Below are 27,827 nucleotides of genomic sequence, written 5' to 3' on the forward strand. Positions count from 1 at the left end.
GTCATGAAGCTCCAGTGTCCCCTAGTGGATGAAGGAGAAAACAGGATTTTGGTACTTACCATTAAATCCATTTCTCCGATTCCACAGGGGACACTGGACGCCCACCCAGTGCTTCTTGCCTGTTCTCAGTTGCTTGTTCTGCTTCAGTTCTGTTGCAGTTTTGTCTGTTTTTATTGTGTGACTGTTTATCACTGCAGCCTGCTGTGTTCTTGCAGTGTGTCAGTATGTTGGATGTTTCTTTTCCTGTTCTCCTTCTCTGTTCTTCAGTCTGTTCTCCGTCTCCTCTCGGGCTCAGTTCTTTAAAACTGGGGTTGGTGGGGCATAGAGGGGGAGGAGCCAGTCACACTTGTAGATTTTTAAAGTGCCAGGCTCAACTCAACCCACCGTCTATACCCCACTGTCATGAAGCTCCAGTGTCCCCTGTGGAATCGGAGAAATGGATTTAACGGTAAGTACCAAAATCCTGTTTTTTGTGAACCAGATACGAGATAATAGGTGATATGGTTTTGTAGGGAAGGTGATGGTATAAGCATTAGATATTCATGATACACTGCCTTCTGTTTTTTAACCCCTGAGCTGCCGAAGATCAGATTAAGTAAGTACACTATAAACAGAAGACTTTAATGCTCTCATTTAAGCATTCCACGTAACATCTCATCTTCTTTTATTAAAACTCCAGAGTAAAATATGACATTTTTCTTGATAACCTTCCTTCACCCAAAAAAAGTAGAGCTGTAAGTGTCCCCTGCCCCTGACTGACTCCCACAGTGCGAGAGGCAATCCTAATGGATCTCATAAACTGATATAGTAGAGAAAGGTTTGGAAGTTTTATCCATTGTAAGATTATAATTGGAGTTGATTGGATAGGATGCAACATTCCATTCCATCTACGACCAGTCAGTAATCTGCTCCCTCAGCAACCACTCCATGCCCTCATTCTGTTTCTACACCTCTCTCCCAGTTGTGAGTTGCAGCACTGGGATAGGGGGGTAATTTCCAGAACCGTGGGAGTATTGGATGGAACCATTGCAGCTCTGCTAGTTTTGAGTAAAGCTGCATACACACGTAAAGATTTCCTGTTCAACCATCCAACTAGTTGATTGGTTGGGATGAAAATCTGGTAACGTATGGGAGTAAATGACAGTCAGCACTTTGCTCCTAAATGCCAGAAAACAGATGAAAATGGTTGTCAGACAAGTTTGTTAAATGTTTGATCTAAACAATTTGTTCAAACAACAGTTTTTGTCCATTTTCTGGTGTTTGGGAGCAAATTGCTGATTGTCATTTGCTTTCATACCTTACCAGATTTTCATTCCAACCAATCAGCTAGTTGGATGGTTGGACAGAAAATCTTTACGTGTGTATGCAGCTTAAGTGTGACTATTTAGAGATGATAAAATATTTTTACGTGGAGTTTTTTTGTAACAACTAACTGCTCGGTCACTGGCCCTTTACAAAGTATTTATTCCAACACGGCCATCATTTCATCAGGTCAAAGCTCCTAAATGTACACGTGTAGGTCATACTCACATTTAGCTGTGGTAATTCTATTCTTTTGCAGATCCTTTATGTTGGGGAAGACGATAAAATACTTTCTGAAAAGCGTCCAGGACAAATATACAAAGATATGGAGAAGAGCATCAATAGATTTAAAAAACAACCGTTCAAATTAAATGTAAAGGAATTAGAGCAACACATTCAAGTAATAGAGGTAAAACATCAGTTCCCCTATGGCATTGGTGGGGACAGGCAGTGCAAGATTAGGCATAACCTTCCTTACAGATAGACGGGGAGAATGTAAATATCTTTTTCAACTGCCAGGATGTTTTGGGGTGTGGTACAAGAGATAGACAAAAATTAGTTAGACAATGTCTAGATCTACCCCAGTTGTTAGACAGTCAGTAGATCGACAGGTACAAAAGGTCGACAGGTACAAAAGGTCGACACACTAAAGGTCGACATGTAAGAAGGTCGACAGGTACAAAAGGTCGACACGGAAAAGGTCGACGCATTTTAAAAAAAAAATTGTGTAAATACCATTCGGACCCTTGCGGGCTCGCTTCGCTCGCCACGCTGCGGGCACGGTGGCTCGCTTCGCTCGCCACATGGATTTATTCCCCCTCCATGCCCACTTGGATGGTAGGGAATGACGTTGGATGGTAGGGAATGACGTTGGACACTGGCTCATCTTAAGTGCCTAACCCTGAACCTAAAAAAAAAAAATGTGTCGATCATTTTTGTGTCCACCATTTTCATGGTGACCTTTTGACCCTGTCGACCATTTGTACATGTCGACCTTCTTACATGGCGACCTTTAGTGTGTCGACCTTTTGTACCTGTCGATCTATTGACTGTCTAACAACTGGGATCGATCTAGACATTGTCTAACTAATTACTGTCTATCTACAGTCCGGCTCCCGATGTTTTGATGACATATTTATCAGAGACATGTAGTGAGGCAGAATAGGAGGGGAGGGGGGTCATTCTCCTTATCCTTCTGCATGCCAGATTATTTTTTTATGAGTATTTTTACTATGTTATCTACAGACAGGATGAAACCATTTTTAGGATGCTGCTTACCCATTGCCTATGAACCGGTTACATCCCTAAAGCTTAGTGCCTCAGTGCTTGTACAGTTTTCTAGTGCCATAATACACCGCCTTCTCACAAGTATTGGGGCAGCCTGCGGTATGCCAGTAATCTGTAAAGTTAGCTTTACCTTTGGGAAATTTAAAAGTAAATTCCTTCCCTACCATATAACATAATAGCAGGGCCTCTAGCACAGTGTTTTCCAACTCCATCCCTCAGGGACCCCTAACAGTGCATGTTTTCCAGATCTCCTAGTTGGTGCACAGGTGTACTGGCTGACACATTTTAAAAGATCCGCAGGTGGTGCTAATTACTTCACTTGTGACATTGAGGAGTTTGGTAAAACATGCAGTGTTAGGGGTCCCTGAGCACTGGAGTTGGGAAACACTGCTCTAGGACTTTGGGTCAAATGTATTAGAGTGTGATGTGTTAAAAATGACGTTATTTCTGCGATTTTGCTGTGGGATTTAAAAACTAAAAAAAAAATTTAAAAGGAAAAACCAACTTGCCAAATCGCAACCTATTATATTTGGTCCATGTTATTCTCCTGCAAAATATGTCCCTTTGTCACAGTATAAATTATCTGATATTGTTTTTTTTTTAATTTTTGACATTTTGTACAAAATGCAACACTGATCAATGCCATAAATAAGAAGCAGTCTTTTTGTGTGTGTTTTTTTTTTTCTTGCCATTTTCCTGTTTTAGAAATCTTACAATAACATCTCAGAACCGGACCCAGAACGGCCTTGTTTTCAAAAGGTAGCACAAGATGGAGATGGTAAAGATTATGAGATTTTATTATCAACGCACACAGACCTCTTAGCAGAACTAATTGCTTTGAAAACTGAAAAGCAGAAATTGTGTCAAGAATTGAAGAGCTTTCAGGACGCACTTTGTGCAGCAAGACTGTCCTACCAAACGCTGGCCAAGGAGAAGGAAAACCTCAAAATGTATGTCTTGTGGTACTAAGTTAATTAATCAAACATGATGACTACTTTTTAGTGCTGAATTGAACCCATATTTATGAGAAACAGCCAATCAATTTTATCTAGTGCAGTGATAGGCAACTTAATACACTTAGGGGGATATTGACCAACCAATCAGATTCTAGCTATTATCTTCTAGAAAGGGGCTAGTTAAATGTTAAGTAGAATTTGATTGGTTGCTGTGGGCAACTTCTCCATTTCTCAAAACTCTCTCTTTAGTAAATATACCCCTTGGGGTATGAACCTGATGCAGTCAGCATATATTGTAGATGCTCACGTAGTTGAGCGATTTGTAGCAACTGCGCATGCGCAAAAATATCTGAAAACCCCCTAAGGCACATGCAAGAAACGGAGTATACCCTGTTGTGATCGGGACAGACGGTATCAGAAATAGGGTGGCAAAGCGATGGGCGGTCCTGAGCGGTGGCTAGAAGTGAACGCAAAAAGTCCATCTCATGGGCGTGTTATGGGAGTGGCGTGGGCGGGTCAGTGAAGGCGGCTGCGATCTCAGGCGCACAGCTGCACCATAGGAGGCCAGAATCAGACGGTGAAGCTGCAGCTGCCATAGGGCTGTTGCAAATGTCGATGGTGCGCCGATGGTGGCATCTAAGGAATCATCGATGGTATTACAGCGTGGAGAGATGTAGGAAGTGGGTTTCTCAGTTCTATCACATTCAGACGCAGGCTGCTGCACCAGGGAAAATGCTGATAGAGACGCAAGAGCGGATGCAGCATTGTCAATCTCTGAACCAGGCCTTTAATGGCAGTTTAGGTGAATCTGAGTCCTTCAGAAGGGAACGGGATGTAATCAGGAAGCCGACGGTCGAAATGCCGACTGCCAGCTTCCCGACAGTGAAAGCCCGGTATGGGACTAATGATAGGCGTCTAACCGACGCCTATCATTAGTCCCACGCCGAAATCCTGACGCCCGGCATACCGAATGTAGGTAAGCCGGGCGTCGGGAGCTCATAGCCGCGGGGGTGGGGGGGGGAGGTTAGGTTTAGGGACTCCCGGGGGGGGCTTAGTGTTAGGCACCCCCTTGGGAGGGTTAGGGTTAGGCTAGGGGAAGGGGGGTTAGGGTCAGGCACCACCGGAGGGGAGGTTAGGGTTAGGCACACCCCCGGGAGAGTTAAGTTTAGGGTTCAGGGAGGGGGGGTTAGGTTTAAGCACCCTTGGGAGGAGGTTAAGGTTAGGCTCTAGGGGGGGAGGTTAGGGTTAGGCACCCCTAAGGGAGGGTTAGGGGGAGGGAGAGGGAGGGCTAGGGTAGTTACTCACCACAGTCGGGATCTTCATCTGCTGGCCTTCCGGCGTCGGGATTTCATCCGGCGGTCATACATACCGATTACGAAGTGAACACTACCCTTTATCGCAGTCATAAATTCCAACAATACAATTCATAACCTTAGTAATAAGTTGTACTTTGTAAGGCACCATATAAATAAACAATGATAATAATAATAATAATAATAATAATAAGTTGAAACAATCCAGTTAATCAGAGAAAGAGACACTGATCTCAACCAAATCACTTGTAGTTTTAAAGTTAGTTACAAGCTATAACAAACAAATCTGACAATCACGCAGGAAGGAGATTGGCTGCAAGCGTCTGTTGCCCACCATCATTTGACTGGCTCCTCGTGATGTGATTGGCTGCATTTTTATGAATATTATTTTACCCTACAAAATGGAAGTGTAGGTGATAGGTGCACTTTATAGTTACACTGATCATATAACCTAAATTTCATGTGTGACTAAATGAAACATTACTTTGGACAGTAGTACCTGTGACGTGTTCACATGTGTGTTTCTGAAACGTGTGTTACGCAGATCGAGCGATTTTTTATTTTTTTTGCCATTGCGCAAGCATACAAGCCGCCCTGCGCATGCGCAGCGATCGCATTGCGATTACAGACACACGGAGTAATCCATCGCAAAGTGAGTGACAGGCTGTCAGCATTTGGGGGGGGGGTGACCGGGGGATGGACAGAAAATCGCAGGCATGCCTGTACGTTTGTACGCCGTTTCATGGGCGTACATAAGTTAGCCACTGCGATTGCATACACAGCATGAGAGCTCTCTGCGTGTCAGGAGAGCTGCCGAGTCTGCGGCTGGTCAGACCTGTCGCAAGGGCAAGATGGCTGCTCGATGTTACCGACTTTTCCGCAGGTAAGCGAAGTCGTGCGCAGATAAGAAGGCAGCAGTGGGCGTCCCTATGCTCTGGTGATCTCACATCTGCGTTTGGTACGAAATCACAGCTGCGATCGCATTACTGTCCATCTCTGAATCAGGCCCTCTGTGCCATAGTTGCAGATTGCCTGAGCTGATAGATAGCAGTAAATGTTTTATTTATGATACAATTTAAATGCAGTTATGCTGATCCAGAACGTCCATACAATGGATGCTTTTCATCGCTCTTTTTTTTTTTTTTCTGAATGAAATAGGTCTGCTCCCATGTCTCAGAGATGTTTGTTTAAAAGTTATTGAAAAGTAATGCCAAGCTAATTTTATGTACATTTTCTGGCAAGTAGCAGGGCAGCAGCAGTAGGCAAACAAATATTATTTATCTGATCTGAATGACTGTATGTCTTATTGAACATTTATAGAAAAATCAACCATCTACTGTATGTATAAAATAAAATGCAAATTTCTCCTACTTAAATAATAAATATGTTTTAAAATACTGTAAGAGCATAAATATAAAGTGTGTAATATGTATTCACATTATTATTATAGAGTGTATAGTAATGATTTGTCAGAACAAAATAATAGCAATTATTATGACATTCTTAGAAAATGGGGGAGATGTATCAGCTCCTAACTTTCATTTAACAGTCTGTGCTTGAAAAATGGCAGTTATGAGCTGATTCGTTGGTACTTTATCTCTCTCTATCTCCACTTTATCGCTCTCCAAGCTTTGATACATCTCCCCCATGGTTTGAAAAAAAGCGGTGTGTCATGATTTTTTTTACTTACAATGAAACGTCTGTCCTGTGCTAAACGTTTAACTCCAGTCATGTTTGTGTTCCAGGGCACCCACGGAAAGTTACACAAGTCATTTGGACAAAATAACTCATTTTCTTAAGCAATTAGCAAGAGAAAAGGAAAGTCTGCACACCTTGAAGGCAGAGCAATCAAACATTGGTGGTTGCAGAATAACAAGTCAAAACAAAGATGAAATAGGCCTTGATGTGAGTCAACTTGAAGAGTTTTGGGTACAAATTGAGCAAAGTGTTCTTAGGGAGCATGATCGCCTTGCAAAGGAAGCCGAAGAAATAGCATTTCTTGAACAGAAAGTCGATGATGTACAAAGGATCATTCGACTCCAGCATGACCTGCTTGATCAACCCTCTACTTCTTCAGAAGATGCTCTGAAAGCATCTCTGCTACTTTCTGCAGACATACAAGCCATCAGGCATTTGTTTTCATTATTAAGAAATGCATATGACTTGCAAATCAAAAGAACATGGGGAACAAATGAGCATAAGAGCCTGGAAAGCTCATTGGACAATTTGCAGAGTGAATTGGAAAGCCTTGAGGAACGCGTGAATGACCGACAACTAACCCGATGTCAAACACCAAATGACTTACTGGAACAATATTCTTTTCTTAAACCTTTATACGAATCGCTATTATGGGTCAAAAAATTACAAAGCAGGGCCGCATTTAATCAGGATATTGCGCTTCTACCAGAAGAAGTAGAAAAGCAGATCATAGCTTCCAAAAATGTGCACAAAGAAATTTCGGACAGAAAGTCTACGATCGACTCTGCTATTGACACGTTGAGACAGATGTCCTCAGGTTTTGATACAGCCGTGTGCAAAGACTTGTCTTCTTTTTTCCAAGAATTGCAGGAATTATACCAGGACCAAGTTATACAATCAGTTGAGAGATTACAGCAGTTGGAATCTGGACTGGAAAAAAGGAAATCACTTTTTTCAGAAATTGAAAAGCTCAAAGAATTACTGCAATGTCTAGAGAAAGAAGCAACTCCACTCAAAAGAGGAAAATTTACTGCCACGGACTTGTGTGCGCAGCTAAATTGTTTAAAGGCCAAGACTACAGAACTGGAAGAAATTGAAGGTCTAATCTTGACACTTCTGAGGAACAGCCAAAACTATCATGGGGAACTAAAAAATTCAGAGCAGTTATATTTAAATGACATATTAAGAAGCCTAAAGTATAAGGCAAGAAAAATACGGACATTAGAAGAAAAGAAGTTTTCTTATACTGAAAAATTGCTAAGAATTTGTAACGACTTTGAAGAAAAGACGACTTACCTCAATCGGGAATTGAGCGCTTTGCAGCCTATTGAACCTGACGCACATGATGAGGCGGCGAAACGAGTTGGTGAAGGTTCTGAAAAGAAATTACAAGTTTCCCAAAATGCCATCTCATCATCTCAAGATCACTTGTCTGAGATATTGAGCTATAAGGACGTTTTCGAAGATAACAGGCTTTACTGGGATGGTTTAGCTGCTGATAACCTACAGAACAAATGTCTGAGCTTGACAAAGTATGCCGAGACAAGTGGTCACTTTGTACATTTTGGACGAGTAGAAGGACATTATGGAGAGCTGTTAGAAAAAATCAAAGCAATGATTTGTTCAGTACAAAAAGAAGCTGTCGTGATTGGAACCAATTTTGATATTATAGATGCTCAAGTGGTATGTAAAAAAATGGAGAAAATAAACATTTTAACTATGGAGGCACTATGCCTACTGCACGAAAAATCAGGTGTCGATGAAGACTCTCTCAAAAATGAGGAACAGGCACTAAGATCTGTAGCAGAAAATATGCATCAATTACACCAATCTCTCAAGCAGTTGATAGCTGATTATGGCACAAAGGACACAAGTGTTCAGTACCGATTGAAACAAACCTTGTATGATCTAAGGAAAATTGACGGGTATATTCATAAACAGTTTGTTGAGTTGGATATCTATAAGGCTGAAGAGGAACTGCTAAGGCTTGAGGCTCTTCATGAAATATGCAAGTCAGAGTTACATGGAATAAGGTCCGTTTCAACCCAGGGGACTACAGAGGACCTCCAAAAACAACTGAATGAAGTAGAGTGTATTGGAAAAGACATAGAGAAGAACATCATACAGCACATTGTGAGTATTGGTAGCGCAACATTTCATGTAAATGTTTGCTTCTGATGTTGCTTTTAGCAATGTAGAAATATGTGCATCGGGTTTTGGGGTTAATCCAATTAGCTGCGAAGGGTGCGAGTTGCTGTTGCCATGGCGTTAAAACACTGGCAATGGCACCGCATCTCGCACCCCTTCCGGGCCGTTCTCAGCCTGAATTCACTCATTTTTGGTCGCAGCCCTATGGGACTGCAAGCAAATCTGAGTGAATTCAGTCTGCCGTAGAGCACGGCCACTGCCGCACCGATTTGCACCCGCGATTCATTCACGGCTACTTGGATTGACCCCCGTGTGTTCTAGACAAGCAACACTACATGAATAAAGATTTTTTAATAAGTTGACTAGTTTGACAGATAATCTAACTGAATAATAAGCCTTAATATCATGTTTGAGATTTGTTATGCCATATACATATATGTGTGGTGGCTAGGAGATATTCCCCAAGTGAAAGACATTGACAACACATTGTTTTTGACACCACAATTTTACAGTGGCGGTTTCACAGGAGCCCCCATCCTTATTCTGTGACCTTGTTTATGTTTAGATGATTGGATTAGCAGCGTGTTATTCTGTCCCGGTCCTTTGGTGTTGACTGACCTGAAACTCTGTATTGCTGTTAATATTCTAATGTTCTGATTGGCTGCAGTTTGTGCCATCCCTGCACACATCATCGTCTGCATGTCTGTGTGTAACCAGCTTTGAAGAATTATTGTAATAAATGTTCTGACCACAATCAAAATCACCTAACAATTTACTTGGAACATGTAAAGACAGCAAAATAATTTTGCACATATTAAAGCAGCAAACTGCCCTTTTTTGCCCATGGCTATTGTGAAAGTTCAGTGCAGCTGCTAAATGGAAGTGTTATGGGGCATATCCACTACACCATGTAAATGAACAATAACGACATTGTTATTGTTCAATCGTTCATTAATTGTGCAGTGAATATGCTGGCAACGACCAGCGATGCACGCTCCCGTGGTTGTTGTCGGCATCTGTCATTGTCTGAACCTGCTGTCCAACCTGACGATATAGTCAGGTTGTGCAGGCTCGGGGATGAGGGATGGTGCCCACACTGAACGATGGAGTCTGCTATTGTGACTGCACACTAGTAATAGGCACAATTTTAGGTAACTCCTACATATTATATACTGTAGTGCAACTTTGGGTTGATTTTTGGGGCGTGGGTCCCCTGGATTGCTTTGGTTGGTCTACTTCAGGGCATCGCATTATAACACTTTTCCTTTTTTTGCACATTTTAAACACTTTTACTGTTTGTTTTTATTATATTTGTATTATCACTTCTCTATCCTATACATGCAGCAGCAGCTGCTCTTATCTTTCTTACTTTACACTGCACTTTTCTCATTAGAGCGATGCCCTGGGGTGGCTCGGCTGAGCTGGTTTGGGGGTGTCCTGCATGCTGGATTTGAACCCTAGTATGTTAGGCACATACCCTACAGAGGTTACCTGGATATGGTGGGTAGGCCCATAACCTTGGCCATGATTATGCTAAAAACCTCTCTTTATTGGAAAATTTTATTGCATAACGTATTAATATATAATGAGTGATTTGGAGTTGTGCACCTGTGATCTGTCTGTTTCTGGGACCCCCTCCCCCCCCCAGAAGGTTAGGTTTACGGTGAGGGGAGGGGGGGTTAGGTTTAGGCACCCCTGGGGGGAAGTTGGGGTTAGGCACTAGGGAGGGAGGCTAGGATTAGTTTGGGGGGGAGGGTTAGGGATAGTTAAAATACTTACCCTGTTGGGAACTTCAGTCTTCTGCCTTCCGGCGTCGGTATTACATCCGCCGGGCTTATTTCCGGCGGTATATCATACCGATTACTCCTGTACATATATTCAGGGGATACTTAATATTTGTGGGAACGCCCTTCCCCCTGAAAATGGGTGTGATACCTCGCAAATATGATTTGATAATTAAGGGGCCTATTCATCAACACAAAAATAATGTTTTTAAGGACAATTTCCTTAATTAATGTTATTTTAGTATTCATGAACACACTTAGCATAGGAGATATCACTGATATCTCCTTGCTAAGTCCTCCTGGGTTAATTTCCATACTCCCCATACATTAGTATGGGGATATGGAGATTAGGCTGGTCATCAAATTCCGAAAATTATGTATTTTCGGAATTTGATGGTGTTACCATATGTCACTGTGAGGTGGCGTATTAGTAGGTAACACTTTCCTGCTTTCAGCTGGGCATGTCCCCCGACGTCTTCCTCCATCGCTCTGGACTCTCTTCTGGCTCCGTCTGCTATGCTGTCATGTGTTCTCCCCAACAGAACACAATGACAGCTTTTCGAAATGGATAGTTATGGGGAGGAGGAATGATGAATTCCTCTGGTAATTAGGTAGAACTCCATGCGAGTTCTAAACCTAATTACCTCCAGAGAAATTTTAGGTATGATGAATAGGCCCCCAGGCCACTAAAAGAGATTATCATAACATTGACTAGTAAATAAGTAAAAAAAGGTCCCAGACTTTGGAAGAATGAATGTTTAATGAGTGAAATTGTATTTACACTTGCTGTTTTTATGTAGATGTTATTATTCTGTTTTTCAATCTCTTTAGGCTGAGTGGAGCTTGGCTACAGAGCTGTATAACAGCATTTCTGGCAGGCAGTATGCTAGCTATACCTAGGAAAACATCTCCCCACATGGCCAAAATGTGTTATTAAATATCTTTGGTTTTATTAAGCACCTAAAACTTTTACTTCTATAATGCTAAAAATATCTATTTTAAATAAGGAAAATGTCATATTTAGTTTATGAGGTCCTTTAAATGATTGGAACATGTGCTGTACAGATGGTAACCTAGTGTTAATTTTGTAGGAAATCAGTAAAACAGAAGTGTCCATGTAGATAGATAGTTGCAGTAAATTCTTTTATCTTTGACAGAACACAGCTGAGAAGACCTGTATTTGCCTTCAAGATTTCCAACAAGCCATCACCAAGATTGTAGATCTGTTCACTCTACATAGAGGAAAGTTACAAGTGGATCCATTTGATTTAAATAATCTAGAATACCAGGCACACGTGCTGATTTCTCAACAAGAAGATCTAAATCTTTCTGTAGCTGAAATTCATAAGATCGCTAATCAGTTGAAATCCGTTTGTAGTCCGCATGATCAAGAACAATTGGATGACGTTTTGCAAGAGGTCACCGCCAAGAATTGTCTTTTGACGGAAATGTTGGAAAAAAAGAGATCAACTTTTATCAGGTTCATTTCCCTTTCATCATTAGCTTATTTAAATATGGTATATAAATTGACTGCACAAGATATAACCTAATCATTGATACAGTATATACATTCAACAAGTGGTTTTCATAGTGTTTCATCTAGAAATTCATACTTCCAATCAGATACCTGCTGTAATTTTTCTAGTTCCAGTTAAAAATAAAGTAAACATCCGATTGCTTGCTTTTTTACACGTGTGCATGCAAAAACTAGTTTAATTAAAATAATGAAATTGTACAAATGAACAGACAGCCCCAAAGTCTCATACTCTAAATGCAATTTTATGTTATAAAGTACAGTAGGCTAAAGCAAATAGTATTTTAGGAGGAATTATTGTAACTAAGTAATGGTAGTAGTAGTAAAGCTTGGCCATACACTGCTTGTGCAGCAGACTAGCTGACAGGAGGAGCCAGGTGCCCGATAGTTGGTGTGCCCCCATACATATGGTGATGATCTCCATACACAGCTGGAAGTTGGCTGAACAATGGTCGGGTACGTTTGAAAATTATACTGGATGATTCAAACCGTTTTCCAGCACTCATTCAGTGCCATACACTGAACTAATGTTTTAAGCCAGTCATTATGGGCCTCATTTATCAACAAGTTTTATCATTCACAATGTGTGATAAAACTCGTTGTGTATGATAAATGGTGCTCCAGCCAATCAGCTCCCAACTGTTATTTTTCAAACAGATTGGTGGAGCTGATTGGCTGGAGAAAAATTATACTCTCGTTGTGAATGATAAAACTTGTTGATAAATGAGGCTCTTAAGCCGGGTGCACACTAGACGATGTCTAGTGTGTACGACATTGGCAGCGGCGGGAATCGGCGGGCGCACCGTCATTGGCAAGTGCATACACACTTGCAGATGCCGGCAGCGATGGAGTGACGGCGGGGACCATGCTGACTATATCGCCTGTTGGACCTGCGCGGGTGAGCGCATTGTCAGTAACATAGCGGGTACACACTGGCTGATATGGACTTTATGTTGGCTTGATCCGCCGGATCGGGCAACATATTGTCTAGTGTGTACACAGCTTTGTCAGCTGCTTTGCCCAATTATCATGCAGTGTATGGCCACCTTAAGTAATACTTATGAAATCATGTTTTTAGTTTAGTTGTCATACGCAAACCTACTATGGACCTCTGTGCTCCAAGCTGTTACATTTTGCATTCTTATTTGTCTAGCTGCCAGGAAAAATATCACCTATTCAGAAGTAATAAGCAGAAGATCACAGAGGATCTTGAAGAGATTGAAGCCATGATCAGAGATTCTTTGTCTCAGAAGCCAACATCCTACAAAGCTGCCTTGGTGCAGTGGGAAAAAAGCAAGGCAAGTCTGTGAGAAAAGATCCAGATCATTCCGTTTTCAGATACTGGTGTGATATCTTCAGATGTGTGCTCATGCACTATTGCTGCAGTCCAGGTCCCATCTAACTCTACCCCTTAGTCGCAAATGGATGTGACAAACGATGGAACGAGACTGCACTGATTAATTTGATATGTCACACTTGTATATCTTTTTTTTTGTTTGTTTCTCAGCATTTAGTGACACAAATACAATCCTGTGAGGAGCAATTGCTGATACTACAACAGGCATCCAGTGACCTGACCACAAGCAGCGAAGATGACAGTCCGCTGGCTGACAAAATAATAGAGTCATTGTGGGATAAATGGCTGTATCTCCTCGGTATCTGTAGAGATTGGGAACTGTACTGTGATGAACTGAAACAGGAGTGGAAATTAATCAACGACCTGGTAATTGAATAGATTTATTTGGCACAAGCTAAGTCACCATCTTAATAAAGTGATTGTTTCATGTATAACTAAATCATCTAGGGATGTGCGCCATTTTTGCCGGATTTAGATTTGGTTCTAATTCGTCATCCGGCTAATTCGTCGTTTGGATTTGGATTTGCCAAACTGCGGTGACTGGCTTTGGATTTGGATTTTTTTACAAAAATGTACAAAAAAAAGCTAAAATCACATAAATTGGGCTTTTTTTTCTTCCTAGAGTATTATTAACCTCAATAACTTTAGTTCCAGTCATTTACAGTCAATTTAGACCACCTCACAGTTTAAACCATTATTGGCCAAAGGTTGCAGTGAGCTGACTGGTTACTAAGCGACAAAGCAGCGACACAGACACCACAATTTAAAGTACATCTATGAAGCATTGCCACACAGCAGTGGCAGAAATGAAAAGTAGTGCACCCACCCAGTGGGGTACGGCCAGCAGAATCACAGTACTTGTTTACATAGTGGGCTACGGCCCAAGGAGTCACAGTGCACAATCTTATTCACATTACACCGCACATAGTGTCCCTGATTCACATTACACCATAAAGTAGTGTCTCTTATTTATGTTACGACACACAGTAGTTGCCCTTTTGCACAGTGCCCACAGTAGTGCCCCTGTTACACAATGCCCACAGTAGTGACCCTTTTACACAATGCCCACAGTAGTGACCCTTATACACAAAGCCCACAGTAGTAATGCCCCTTATACAATGCCCACAGTAGTAGTGCCACTTATACAATGCCCCCAGCAATGGTGTCCCTTACACAATGCCCCCAGTAGTGGTGCCCCCTATGCAGTCCCCTTAGTAGTAGGGCCCCCTATGCAGTGCCCCCAGTAGTAGTATGCCCCCCAGTAGCAGTGCCCCCATTAGCAGGCCCCCAGTAGTAGAGCCCCCATTAGCATGCCCCCAGTAGCAGTGCCCCCATTAGCATGCCCCCCAGTAGCAGTGCCCCCATTATCATGCCCTCAGTAGTATGCCCCCCGTAGCAGGCCCCCAGTAGCAGTGCCCCCAGTAGCATGCCCCCAGTAGCAGTGCCCCCATTATCATGCCCTCAGTAGTATGCCCCCCGTAGCAGGCCCCCAGTAGCAGTGACCCCCAGTAGCAGTGACCCCCAGTAGCATGCCACCCAGTAGTATGCCCCCTGTTGCAAGCCCCCAGTAGTAGTGCCCCCCATTAGCATGCCCCCCAGTAGCAGTGCCCCCAGTAGTATGCCCCCCAGTAGCAGTGCCCCATTAGCATGCCCCCATTAGCATGCCCCCAGTAGCAGTGCCCCCCAGTAGTAATGCCCCCAGTAGTATGCCCCCTGTAGCAGGCCCCCAGTAGTAGTGCCCCCATTAGCATGCCCCCAGTAGTATGCCCCCCATTAGTACTGCCCCCATTAGCATGCCCCCCAATAGCAGTGCCTCCATTAGCATGCCCCCAGTAGTATGCCCCCCAGTAGCAGTGCCCCCATTAGCATGCCCCAGTAGTATGCCCCCCAGTAGTATGCCCCCGGCAGCAGGCCCCCAGTAGTAGTGCCCCCATTAGTATGCCCCCCAGTAGCAGTGCCCCCAGTAGCAGTGCCCCCCAGTAGTATGCCCCCCTGTAGCAATGCCCCCAGTAGTATGCCCCCTGTAGCAGGCCCCCAGTAGTAGTGCCCCCCAGTAGCAGTGCCCCCAGTAGTATGCCCCCCAGTAGTAGTGCCCCCATTAGCATGCCCCCTGTAGCGCCCCCTTAAAAACAAACAATAAAAAAAGAAAAAAAAAAACTTACCTGAATCCCCGCTCCTGCCGCCGTCCGTCCTGCTCTGCTGCTCTATTACGCGCGGAGGGAGCCGGAAGACAGAGCTCATGAGCAGGGCCGGATTAAGACCCACATGGTCCTGGAGCTGAAAATGTTCATGGGCCCATGAGAAGGGGAAGATCTGTGGTCGGTGCTGTGTGGGTGTGGTCAAAGTCACCTTGGTGTGTATACCCCCTACACTATGAGACACAATGTCTCCCTAACTACATAGAAATAGAAAAATTGCATATTTTTTTTGTAGGGGGAAAACTAGAAAAACTATTTAAATACTTAAAATGTATGGCCAGTTAGGCAGCTGGTAATCATGCTGTCTTGTTGAGGGCCTATTTTTATGTGAAGGCCTGGAGCTATAGCTCCATCCGCCCCATTGTTAATCTGGCCCTGCTCATGAGTGAGCTCCAACTGGCTCCCTCCGTGCAGCAGCCAATGAGAGTCTGCCTGACTCTCATTGGCTGCTATTACAAACACACAGCTGCCCTGGCGGCTGTGTGTGTCTGTGTAGGGCAGACCACTATCACAGCGGTCTGCCCTCGCGAGAATCCGACATCAGGAGGCCGCCGTTTGGCCTCGAACGGGGATCCGAGTCAGACGGGGAACACCCGAACAGGGTTCGGGTGGACTCGGATCCCCTATGTTCGGAGCGGTTCGGATTCCACAGAATCCGAACCACTCATCTCTAAAATCATCCCCTGTCTTTTGGGAGATCCGGTCACATGGTCGACGGTAGCCATTTTGACATTCATAATGTTGACAGGCACCATGTCGACACTCCCAGAATGTCGACATCTGAAATGTTGCGATGTGAAATGTCGATAGGGTTAGGTGCCGCCAGGAGGGTTCAGGTAAGGCTGGGGGAAGGGGCAGGGGGCTTTATGGTTAGGCACTAGGTGGAGGGGTATGGATTAGGGCTAGGGGTAAAATGCTCACCAGAACGCCACTCCGTCAAACGTCTCCAACAGACGTGGCCGCTGAACCTACAAGACGTCACTAAAGACACAGCTACCGCCGGGACCAGGTAAATGACCGCTGGGCCACCAGCCACATTAGGTCAACATTCTACCACGTGCACATGTCATCAGTGTAGACATTATGTCGATCTGGTCACTGTCGACATGCTGCATGTTGTCATTTTGACCATGTTGACACACTCATGTCAACCTGATGCATGTTGACATGAGAATTGTCGACCTAACATTCCACACCCATCTATTGGTGTATCTGATAACTGGGCATAGTGACATGGAATAAACAAGACAAAGTAACTTGCGCCTTTTGACCGCGGCTCAGTCCAACGCAGTCAGGTGAACCAGACCTTTCTTAACATACAATAAAACAAGGAGTGGTCCAAAAGCGCAGTCAAGAGTTGAATCACAGAGTTCTTCTATATCCCCGTTAACCATAAGGGACCGATCCTCTTTTTTTTTTCTCAGAAAAAGTAATTGATTTAACATTGGTGTCTAGAGTATTCAAATAAACCTTTCAGGGCACTTCACACACCTAATATGGGTGAGTATGGGGAGAGGAGTCTATTTGTCTCCCCATTTTCTTAGAGAAAAATAAGGACCGATCCCTTATGGTCAACGGGATATAGAAGAACTACGTGTTTCTACTCTTGGCTGCACTTTTGGGCCACTCCCTGTTTTATTGGGGCGTAGTGACATGTTTATTAGAAATGAAGATGTCCTGTATCTAACCTGCACACATTGGTGATCATTGCAGCTAGAGTCAGCTCACTAAAGACTGATGCAAACAGCTGATGGTGTTGAGTTTAAATGCAAAAATGTAAAAAAAAGTTGATGATAGAATGTTTAAATGGCGATGTGCTCCAGCTTCAATAGCTACTGCCGAAAGTTATTTAAAATCATACAAACAAAAGAGAGAAAACCAGATTTGATTACACTTAAAATAGCCCCCTGAGTTGTTGAATTCCCTCCTCTCAAGCCCTTCGACAACAAATTCCGGGATGGCATAGCTCATTTACAAAAGTGCAACTAATTTGAGTTTCTGAGTGTTTGTATTGGCGCAACAGATCTGTCAGGATTGTTGAGAACTGTAGTGACCCTTTGAGAACTATTTACAAAAATATTATTTTGCAGATGGAAATGGAGATGATACTTCTGGATAACTGCCAGGAAGAGGTTCTGGACAAACCTGAGACGAAACAGAAAACTGCGCGACTTCTGAGCTCCATCTCTGAAATCAGGCGCTTTGAGGAAAGCTTGTGGATGCAGCAGCTGCAGTTGTCTCTTTTGAGGTGTCGAATCCAGAATATTTTGGGAGCAGCTGAGACAGACGCGGTTCCAGTGATTCAAGAAATCCATTCAATGAATGACAAGTGTGAAATGTAAGATTGTATGTGTTACAAATAGATCCTCAAATTAGAATGCTGATCAACAAGATATTTATAAAGCTAAACATTCAATTAATGAATTTGCCAAGTAGTTACTATCCGTGCGGTCACTGGAGGGTGGGCGGCCACTGGAGGTTGGGCAGTCACTGTAGGGTGGAATGTCACTGGAGTTTGGGCAGTCACTGGAGAATGTGTTATCACTGGAGTTTGGGCAGTCACTGGAGAATGTGTGATCACTGGAGGTTGGGCAGTCACTGGAGAATGTGTGATCACTGGAGGTTGGGCAGTCACCGGAGAATGTGTGATCACTGGAGGCTGGATTGTCACAGGATGGTGGGCAGTCACTGGAGGGTCGGCTGTCACTAGAGAGTGGGTGATCATTGGAAAATGTGCGATCACTGTAGAGTGGACGGTCACTGGTGGGTGGTTACTGGAGGGTAGGATGTCACTGGAGAGTGGGGGGGTCATTAAAGAATGTGATCACTGGAGAATGTGTGGGGACTGGAGGTTGGATGGTCACTGGCCCTGATTCAGAGCCGATCGCTCTGCGCTCGCTCTGAATCTGGGCGTTTTGGGTTTTTTTTGTGCGGCCTCCTGGACGCTCGCATAGCTGTGGGTGACCACCCACAGCTATAGCGAGCGGCCAGGTTGATGGTCACGATTGTCAAGACCATCGCGACCATTGGGCTTGCGACGAGACCCTTGAGGTAGGGTCTCGTGGACGCAAGCCCCAGAGAGATTTCAGTTCTAACAGAGCCGAAATCTCTCCACTGACATCACTCGTGATGTCAGTGGGGCCGCCCCCAAACGGCAGGCGTTCACATGGGAACGCCTCCGTTTGGCCAGCCATCCCCCCTGCCCGCCTACCAAACAGGGCGAGCTGTCAATCACCATCGACAGCTCGCCCCCTTTGGTGCGAGACCCGGAGCAACGGATTGCCCGTCGCTATCCGGGTCTCGCGCATGTGCACGACGGAGCCGGCTCCGTCGTGCGCATGCGCAATGGCCCACCATCGACCCGGTTGCGAGCGCACAGCGCTTGCGACCGGGTCTGAATCAGGCCCTGTGATCACTGAAGGGTGGGCGGTCACAGGAGGGTGGATGGTTACTTGAGGGTGGGCTGTCACTGCAGAGTGGGGGGTCATTAAAGAATGTGTGATTACTGGACAATGAGCTGGGACTGGAGGTTAGATGGTCATTGGAGAATGTGCGGGCACTGGACGGTGGGTGGTCATTGGGTTGTCAGTGAAGGATGTGCAATCACTGAGAAATGCGTGGCCACTGTAGTTTTAAAGAAAATGTAGCACATGACTTAAAATATAATTACTTTATGCTTTTTACCTAGTCTGAGGCACATACTGAGCATCTTTATAAACTTGTGTGGAGCATTTTTTCTCTGCTTTTTTTTTCATAATTTGCTATTTGAAATTGCTTTCAGCAGTTATTTTTGTGTCTGTTTATCTTGCCATAAAATGTTTTTATAAATCAAAATGCATAACACGTGGAAAGGTAGAGCATTTTGCCCACATGTGCCTACAGTATTTCGCTGCCTTGCACATAATTTAGGGCCAGATACAGAGACGGACGCCATGGCAATTTTAATGCGCATATGCGAATGCCAGTCTTGCAGCGATTGCATTGCGCAAAGTACCCACTCGCAAAGTGAGTGACAGGTAGTCAGCGTTTGGGGGTGGTTAGGAAAACACTGGCGTGTCTGACCGTTTAAACGTCATTTCGTGGGCGTGCATAAATTAGTCATTGCGTTCTCCTGCGCAGCATGAGAGTGCTCTGTGTGTCAGGAGAGCCGCAGTGTTTGCGGCTGGTCAGACTTGACTTACATGCTGCTTGATGTACGTCGATGATACCGATGTTTACTATGCTGCACATCGTCGTACGGATATGAGAAGGCAGCAGTGGGCTTCCCTATGCTTGGAGGCATTAGCATATTTTAGCAACTGCGATCCGTGAGATTATGCAGTTGCATTTGCATTACCGTCCGTCTCTGTATCAGGCCCTTAGTGCGTGACCATTTTTCAGTTTTGGGAAATGTTCCAGAATACATGCTTTACCTAAGCCTTTGCTGGATTGTTTTGGAGCTGAAATGAAAATGCAGAAGTAAATACTGTATGTAACTTCAATGTCTCGCCTAATATCACTATATCCATCACGTATTGCTCATTCCAGCCTCATTTGTATCTTGAGATCACTGAATTTGTCACATTAATAGATTTTTTTAATGTTTTTATTAAATTTGCAGTATAAATTGTGCCTGGTTGATGCAAAAGGCTTCCCAAGGCTTGTGTATGTGTGCAGAATTACGCACATGTATGTATGCGTTTATATTATATGTGTTAAAGTTCTTAGCCTTAATTGATTATTATGCAACTTTCTTCAATAACATTAAATTAAGACTTTTTTGTCTTATAATTTTAGGTTTTCTGCTCCCTTCTCCAGTTATGGCAAATGTCTGAAATTTTTATATATGCTTTTTTAAGAGCTGTCGGTAGTTTGTTTACTTGGTTATGTTTTTTATTATTTTAATTGCCTTATCTGCCCACTCCTGATGTCTGATGTGCTGCTTTATGAAATACGTTATCCTGACGCATTCTTTGTAATGAGGGATATTTTTAGTTCTGAGATTTTCAATATTTAGCAAAATTACCAGCGAGACTCTAAATTGGGCTCTTCACATAATTGTATCAGTTTTTGTTGTAGGGACTGGCAGATGTCAAAATTGTCTTTCTGTGCAGTCTGTACTGATGAATCCAAAACTAGCAGCACCAAACACAACATCATTTTGGCAAAAAGATTAGAACATTATGTAATATAGGCGGTTTGAGAGCGACATAAACAGATAAGGCTGTATCTCCTGTCTTAAGAGTATAGGATGGAGTTATCTACAGAATGCCCATTGAAAGGATAAGTGGCTGATTCCTGCTGCAGCTGTCACACAGTTCTGGGGGAACCTAATAGCTAGATCTAAAATAAAAAGCAGAGTGCCACTTAGTGCAAATGGTAGTGGGCAAAAGGGTCCCCCTGTTGTGTAATGTCTTAAATGCACTCATGTTATTTCATTGCTGCAGGTACATTACACCATATAATTAACCAAATACTCTTACTAGTTTGATGTTTAGCACGCTACATATGAAATAATTAAGAGCCATCGGACTTGTAGTGATAATTTCTTTGAGCATTTATTATTTAATATCCGGCTATGCAGATACAGTGTGTTTTTGGCCACTGTCTCTTTATTGTAGATGTTTTAAGAAAGTCGCTTCACATACGCTGAATACTGAATACAGAAACTCCTAGAGCAAGTCACAGTGACAAATCCAGACATATAAAGAGTGATAATTGACAAACTGGATGGTCACCTCAATGCATACCTGCTTGTACTGTCTGAAAGGTCTTTCTCTATTGTAATGACCTTTATTCATATACTGCCAGTGGCAATCTACATTTACTGCAATATAATACATATAACTGTGTAGTAACTTATAGTAACTTGTGAAATATGACTCTTTGTATAATCATTAGCCAAAGAAAGACAGCGGGGCGGTTTTGCTTGTTGGCGGTTCTGGCCGTGGTATTTAAAAATAAATCATATTAATTTGCACACACCTCTGGTTTTGCATTTAATATCAATGCCCTTTTAAATCGCATTGCCAGAACCGACGACAAGCACAGCCTCCATTTATTAAATATACCCATTATGTGGTAGGAATCCTAGGTCCAGTGCTAAATCAATTTTATTTAGGGACAGACCTTTAGAAAACACATAATGGAAAATGGCTGTAGAAATATAGCACACACAAGCATAGGGACTGATACTAAGTTGTACACAAAGGGCCAAATGTAATAGGGTGCGAGTTTTTTGTGTGGGACAAACTCAGACCTTTTCGCACATTTGGATGTGTGAGTTTGTCCCAAAACTTGCAAATGTAATAGGGTGTGAGTTAGAGTGTACCAGTTTGACTCGCATTAAACTGATGGTAATGTAGCACCTTGTAATGCGGCTTTCATGCTAAGGTGTGAGTTACACAGAAGCCTTTACAGATTAGTGAGCTCTGTGAAGGTTTCTGTGTGTAAAAAAACTCTGAAAAGTGTAAAAATAAAAAAAATGACGTGGGGTCCCCCACTAAATGCACAACCAGCCCCGGGCTTTTCTGAGCCGGTCCTGGTTGTAAAAATACAGGGGAAAAGAGACGTAGGGTTCCCCTGTATTTTCATCAACGAGCACCAGGCTCAGTGAGCCAGTTCTGGTTGGGGAAATACAGGGGATAAAAGGAGTAGGGGTCCCCTGTATTTTCCACAACCAGCACTGGGCTCATTCTAGGGGGGTTGTAATGCCACAGCCGTGGGATCCGCTTCACTGGGTCCCCAGCCAAAGCATTATCACCACACGCTAGTCACCCGAGGCCGGGGATCCCTGGGGGGTAAAGGCGTTCCCCCTCTCCAGGGCATCCCAGGCCTGGGCTGATAGCCCGGAGCAATCCCCGGCAGCCCTGGCCGGGTTGATTGTGTAAAAAATAGATTAAATAATTTTGTCTTTTACAGTAGAACTAGTCATTTATTTTTTATTTTTACACCTCTATAGGTTTTTACACACAGAAGCATACACGGATCTCACTGATCTGTGCATGTAACTCGCACCTGCTCAGGCTATACTCACTAGCCTGAAGCATGTCTATTATTTTGCGAGCTTTATGTAAGTAATAGTGTGCAAGTTAAAAACAACAGCTTGCGAGTTAAAAACAACAGCTTGATTTACTATCATATACTAATGCGCGTTTCCGTAGGACTAATGACAAGATCCGTGCGCCTTCAAGCGGCAAGCCCACTGTTTTTCTGTTCACAACTGACCGATTATCATTAGCACTTGCACCAGCCCCATGTTGGGTCTGATACTGGCTTCCCTTCTCCACATGCACTACTCAGAATAGCACGGTGCTCAAGCTACATGCTCTCACAATCTGCCCCGGGGATCTTTAGTCCAGGAACTAGAGTCACAACCTAGGTCGCGGGATTCCAGTCCGGGGACTGGGCGTCGAGGGAACTATGGGCCTAATTCAGACCCGCTCGCGAGCGCTGAGCGCTCGCAAGCGGGCCGATGTTAGGCCAGTGCGCATACGCACGACGGAGGCGGCTTCATCATGCGCACGAGACCCGGATAGCGACGGGCAAGCTGTCGCTATGGGTCTCGCTACAAAGGGGGCGTGCTGTCGATGGTGAGTGACAGCACGCCCCCTTTGGTAGGCGTGCCGGGGGCGTGGCTGGCCAAACGGAGGCGTTCCCATGGGAACGCCTACCGTCTGGGGCCAGCCCCACTGACATCACAAGTGATGTCAGTGGGAGTGCTTTCGGCTCTGATAGAGCCGAAAGCACTCCAGGGCTTGCGGCAACGAAACCCTACCACAAGGGTCTCGTCGCAAGCCCGATGGTCGCGATGGTCTTTACCCACAGCTATGTGAGCGGCCAGGAGGCCGCTCTAAAATTCAGAGGGACGGCCCTGATTCAGAGCGAGCGCTCTGCCAGAGCGTCCGGCTCTGAATCAGGGCCCATGTGGGGAGGCAGCAGGTATACACTAGAGGATGTGGGTAGTGTCCGATGCAGGAAACACTGGAGAGTGGCAAATAGAGAATATGCTAGTTGAAGATTTACACACTGCGAATCACTAAGAGTGTCACTGGAGACTTATGCACATCACTGGATTAATATGCAGATACACTGAGAATCACTAAGAATGTCACTTGAGATAATGCGCACCGCTATGGATAGGTACGCAGAGTGTCACTGAAGATATCAGACCGAGCCTGGAACACTAAAAGACATCAATAAAGACTGATGAAGAACACTGAAGGATATCTGGATGCAGGGGAACACTGAAGTATGATATTAGAGATATCGAAGACCAGCACTCGGATTATGAACTGCAGTATAGGTGAAGGATCCAATTGCAAGATAAGCACTGGAGTAGAATACTTAAAGGCAGTACTCAGATGATGTACTACTGAGTACACACACTGGTGATCCAGACGCAAGTGATGCACTGTAGTAGAATACTTGAAATCAGTACTGAATAGACATTGGAGAGCCAGACACTGGACTAGCACTGAAAGAAAAACACTAGAAGTCAGCAAATGGATAGTGCTGAGTTAACACAGGAGTTCGGCATGCAGACAAGTGCTGAAGTTAATCACTGGAGATCAGCACACTGATTAGTGCTGGTGTACTGTATATCACTGGAGTTTGGTACACAGGATAACACTGAAGCAAATCACTGGAAGTTGTCACTGGAAATAGTACAGCGTGGAGCCCGGAATGATGCTTAGCAGCAAGCAGTTTCTAGGTGTAACAAAGTTGTTCAGGAAATTTTCTGTTACCTGGAGTCCTGCTTTATACCCCCAAGTAGCTGTCCATTAGAGGAGAAAGTCAGCTGAGACTTGACAAGGCTACCATTGGATAAGGATCCTATCAGGTGATACAGCCAAGATGGCTGCGCCCATGACCACCGCCGCGGGAACTCCGATATGGAGGATTGCGTGGAAGTCACCTGGGCCCTAGGGAGAATACTCAACATGTCACCCACCGCAGCACCTGACGTCTTACCGTGCCCGCTAGTCAGGGGAAGCCGGCGCTGCGGTAAGTAATAGCCGATCCCAGGCTGAATCTTGACACACGCGCATGATTCTCCCATAAAACATAACAGTTCAATGCGATCACATTTTCGCCACCCAGTTCCCACCCCCAAAACACTAATTTCACGCAAAGCAGAGTGGGACAGTCATACGCCAAAAATCCATATATTAGCACTTTGGTTACCACTATTGTATTTATATTATTTTAGGTGGTTGGTTACCTCTCACCCTAGCTGCTTCTAAACACAGTGATTGCCGCTCTTCTAGCTCATCCCCCATCATTCCATAAATTCACTGTATGCTAATAAAAACTCGCTATTTGCCTGCAAGAAAACAGATTCATCTAACTCAGGGCCTGATTCAGCAGAGGACACTAATGTGATCGTAGCTGTGATTTCACACGCAACACAGTTGTGAATATATGCTAATGCCTGTCTAAGCTCAGCCGGTATAAAGACGCCCACTGCTGCTCTCTCATATCTGTCCAATGTAATTCTCCTGCATAAACATCGGTAACATCGACGCAGATCAAGCAGTCACGCAGCATGTATGGCAGGTCTGACCAGCGGCAAACACTGCAGCTCCCCTGACACGCAGCGAGCTCTCATGCTGTGACTGCAATCACAATGGCTGACGTATGCACGCCCATGAAACGCTGTTTAAACGGTCATACACGCCTGCATTTGCCTAACCACCCCTTGTTACCTCCCCCAAATGCTGACCACATGACACTTGGTTTGCGTATGGGTCCTCTGTGGATACGTAATCATAAAGCAATCACGACGTGTGCGCAGTGCGACTTACACGCATGCGCAATGGCAAATAATCGCTTCATCTGCATAAATATCAGCATTGCGTCTGCTTCTGAATCACGCCCTCAGAATCAGCCCCATAGGGAGCAATGATGCCTTCTGCAGAATTTGATTTCATTCTGTTCCTCAGTATGGTGAATGGACTATAGACTAGGTGATTGGTTCTCAGACTCTGTCCTCAGGACCCCACACAGTTCGTATTTTCCAGGTCACCCAGCAGGTACACAAGTGTAATCATTACTCACTGACACATTTTAAAATATGCACAAATGGAGCTAATTATTTCACTTTTGATTCTGTGAGGAGACCTGGAAAACATGCAGTTTGGGGTCCTGAGGACCGAGTTTGAGAACCTGTGGACTAGGTTATATCTGTGTATATAAGATTCCATTGTAGAGTGTTTTCTAGGCCATTGAACATTTAGATCCATGAAACACATGTTTTTTCTATTTTTAAATGAGTTTTTACTGAGTTTTTGCATTATGTTCACAATATAGACTTCAACAGAAGGCTCAGATGAATAAGCAGGAGATACGTGCAGAACTTCAAGAAAGAGACGCTTTGAAAGATGACATTTCCACTGTGAAAAAATCACTTCTGCATGTGTCCTCCAGGCTGGAGGGTCTGAAGACAGCAGACTCAGCAGATGCTAGGACATTATTGGAGGTTTGTATTTCTATAGGCCAATCCATTGTTCATCATGTTACTTTAGGCAGGAGCTGAATTCTAAAAGGACATTGAAATTGACATTGTATATTCCTATTATGTATATGTAATTGACACAAGGGTCAATATTTTATAATCATGTCCTACCCACCATGGTGGCTTATTGCATTAAGAAAGTTGTTTGTTCTGGACCCTGAGTGCTGCTCTGTGTAACTGTCCCTGGATGAAACCCAGGGGTCAGTCAGGGGCAGTGGTGTGAATAGGTGAACTAATCACAAGCCATAATCAAGAGATTGCTGCTTGAGGTAGGTCCCTTAGCTCGTACACCCTCCTCCGCCATCTAAAGTTGGCTATGCATCTTTATACTCAATCCCAACTTTTAAACCTTTACCTATTCTACCTCCCCCCCTCCTATCACCACCACATATATGTAGTGCGCACCTTGTGTTGTCCTATCCATGGAGGACTGATCAGCCCCCCTCTCAGCTGGTTGTTACATGTATTTATGGAAGGGCAGAGCTCTGCATTCTGTGTGGGATAATGACCTCACCTCAGTCCCCTCTGTGTGGGATAATGACCTCACCTCAGTCCCCTCTGTGTGGGATAATGACCTCACCTCAGTCCCCTCTGTGTGGGATAATGACCTCACCTCAGTCCCCTCTGTGTGGGATAATGACCTCACCTCAGTCCCCTCTGTGTGGGATAATGACCTCACCTCAGTCCCCTCTGTGTGGGATAATGACCTCACCTCAGTCCCCTCTGTGTGGGATAATGACCTCACCTCAGTCCCCTCTGTGTGGGATAATGACCTCACCTCAGTCCCCTCTGTGTGGGATAATGACCTCACCTCAGTCCCCTCTGTGTGGGATAATTACCTCACCTCAGTCCCGTCTGAGGCCCAGATAATAGTGCTGTTTATCATTGTGTGGATTACATAAAAAAATGTGAAAATTGCACAGCAATGTGAGAATTAAGTATCTCTTGCATGTATTTTGCTGTTACCACAATGATTTTGTGGAATACTCCAATACAGCTTATCACCTTAGCCTTCTGTCTAACAGTTCCTATCTCTGTAATGGGAACTGAGGTCTTCTCAGATGTATCAAGATCCAAAAATATTATGCCCAATTAAGATGGCGTTAGCCTATGGTGTACAAGATCTTTCTGATTTGCCCCTCCCCCACCCAAGCAGCTGCACCCACCAATGCCCGATAGCGGGGTCACCCTGCGGATTTCTCTGGCCAGGTTGTAGGAGAATGCCAGCACTTTGTTATCTATGGGAACGCCGAACCTGTGTAGCGTCTCCACCAGCAGCGGCAGCTTGCAGGTAGCAATCTCCAGCTGCTGGAACTGCACCCTCAAATCTCACTGCACCCCCAAATCTCACTACACACTCTGATCTCACTGCACACTCTGATCTCACTGCACACCCTGATAAACTGCACCCCCAAATTTCACGGCACCACCAAATTCTCATTGCACCCTGTAACAGTGCAGCTAAGGTGCGGATGAGAGTGTGCTGGCTCCAGTACGGTGACCAAAGGCAGTCTGGGAAGTGATGTGGGGGGTGGGGGGGGGGAGAAATTTCTATCAGTGTGTTACATGGCGCAAAGGGAAGCTAATCGCCGGGCAGCCTTTTTCCACACCCCCTGTCCCGTTATATTCTGGTGGTGGTATCATATACCGCAATGCGATTTTAGGGGATAATATCATGCCCTGATCGATTATTGATAAATGGCCCCCAAATGTCTCGTGATGTTGGCTGTCATACAGTAGTGCTTTTCACTACAG

General features: G+C 44.3%; 1 protein-coding gene across 1 annotated transcript in view; it reads left to right on the plus strand.

The window, feature by feature from the left end:
• The window catches only part of SYNE2 (spectrin repeat containing nuclear envelope protein 2), a 455,935-nt gene that overhangs the window by 218,185 nt on the left and 209,923 nt on the right, over nucleotides 1–27,827 (plus strand). Inside the window, exons 44-51 of the mRNA XM_088471237.1 lie at nucleotides 1,562–1,711; nucleotides 3,295–3,539; nucleotides 6,604–8,689; nucleotides 11,646–11,968; nucleotides 13,176–13,320; nucleotides 13,530–13,745; nucleotides 17,668–17,915; nucleotides 25,868–26,036. Of these exons, the coding sequence (XP_088327363.1) occupies nucleotides 1,562–1,711; nucleotides 3,295–3,539; nucleotides 6,604–8,689; nucleotides 11,646–11,968; nucleotides 13,176–13,320; nucleotides 13,530–13,745; nucleotides 17,668–17,915; nucleotides 25,868–26,036 (3,582 nt within the window). The remainder of the gene's footprint in view (nucleotides 1–1,561; nucleotides 1,712–3,294; nucleotides 3,540–6,603; nucleotides 8,690–11,645; nucleotides 11,969–13,175; nucleotides 13,321–13,529; nucleotides 13,746–17,667; nucleotides 17,916–25,867; nucleotides 26,037–27,827) is intronic.

Source organism: Taudactylus pleione, unplaced genomic scaffold (assembly GCF_031769625.1).
Source record: "Taudactylus pleione unplaced genomic scaffold, aTauple2 ptg000113l, whole genome shotgun sequence".
Taxonomy (NCBI): Eukaryota; Metazoa; Chordata; class Amphibia; order Anura; family Myobatrachidae; genus Taudactylus; species Taudactylus pleione.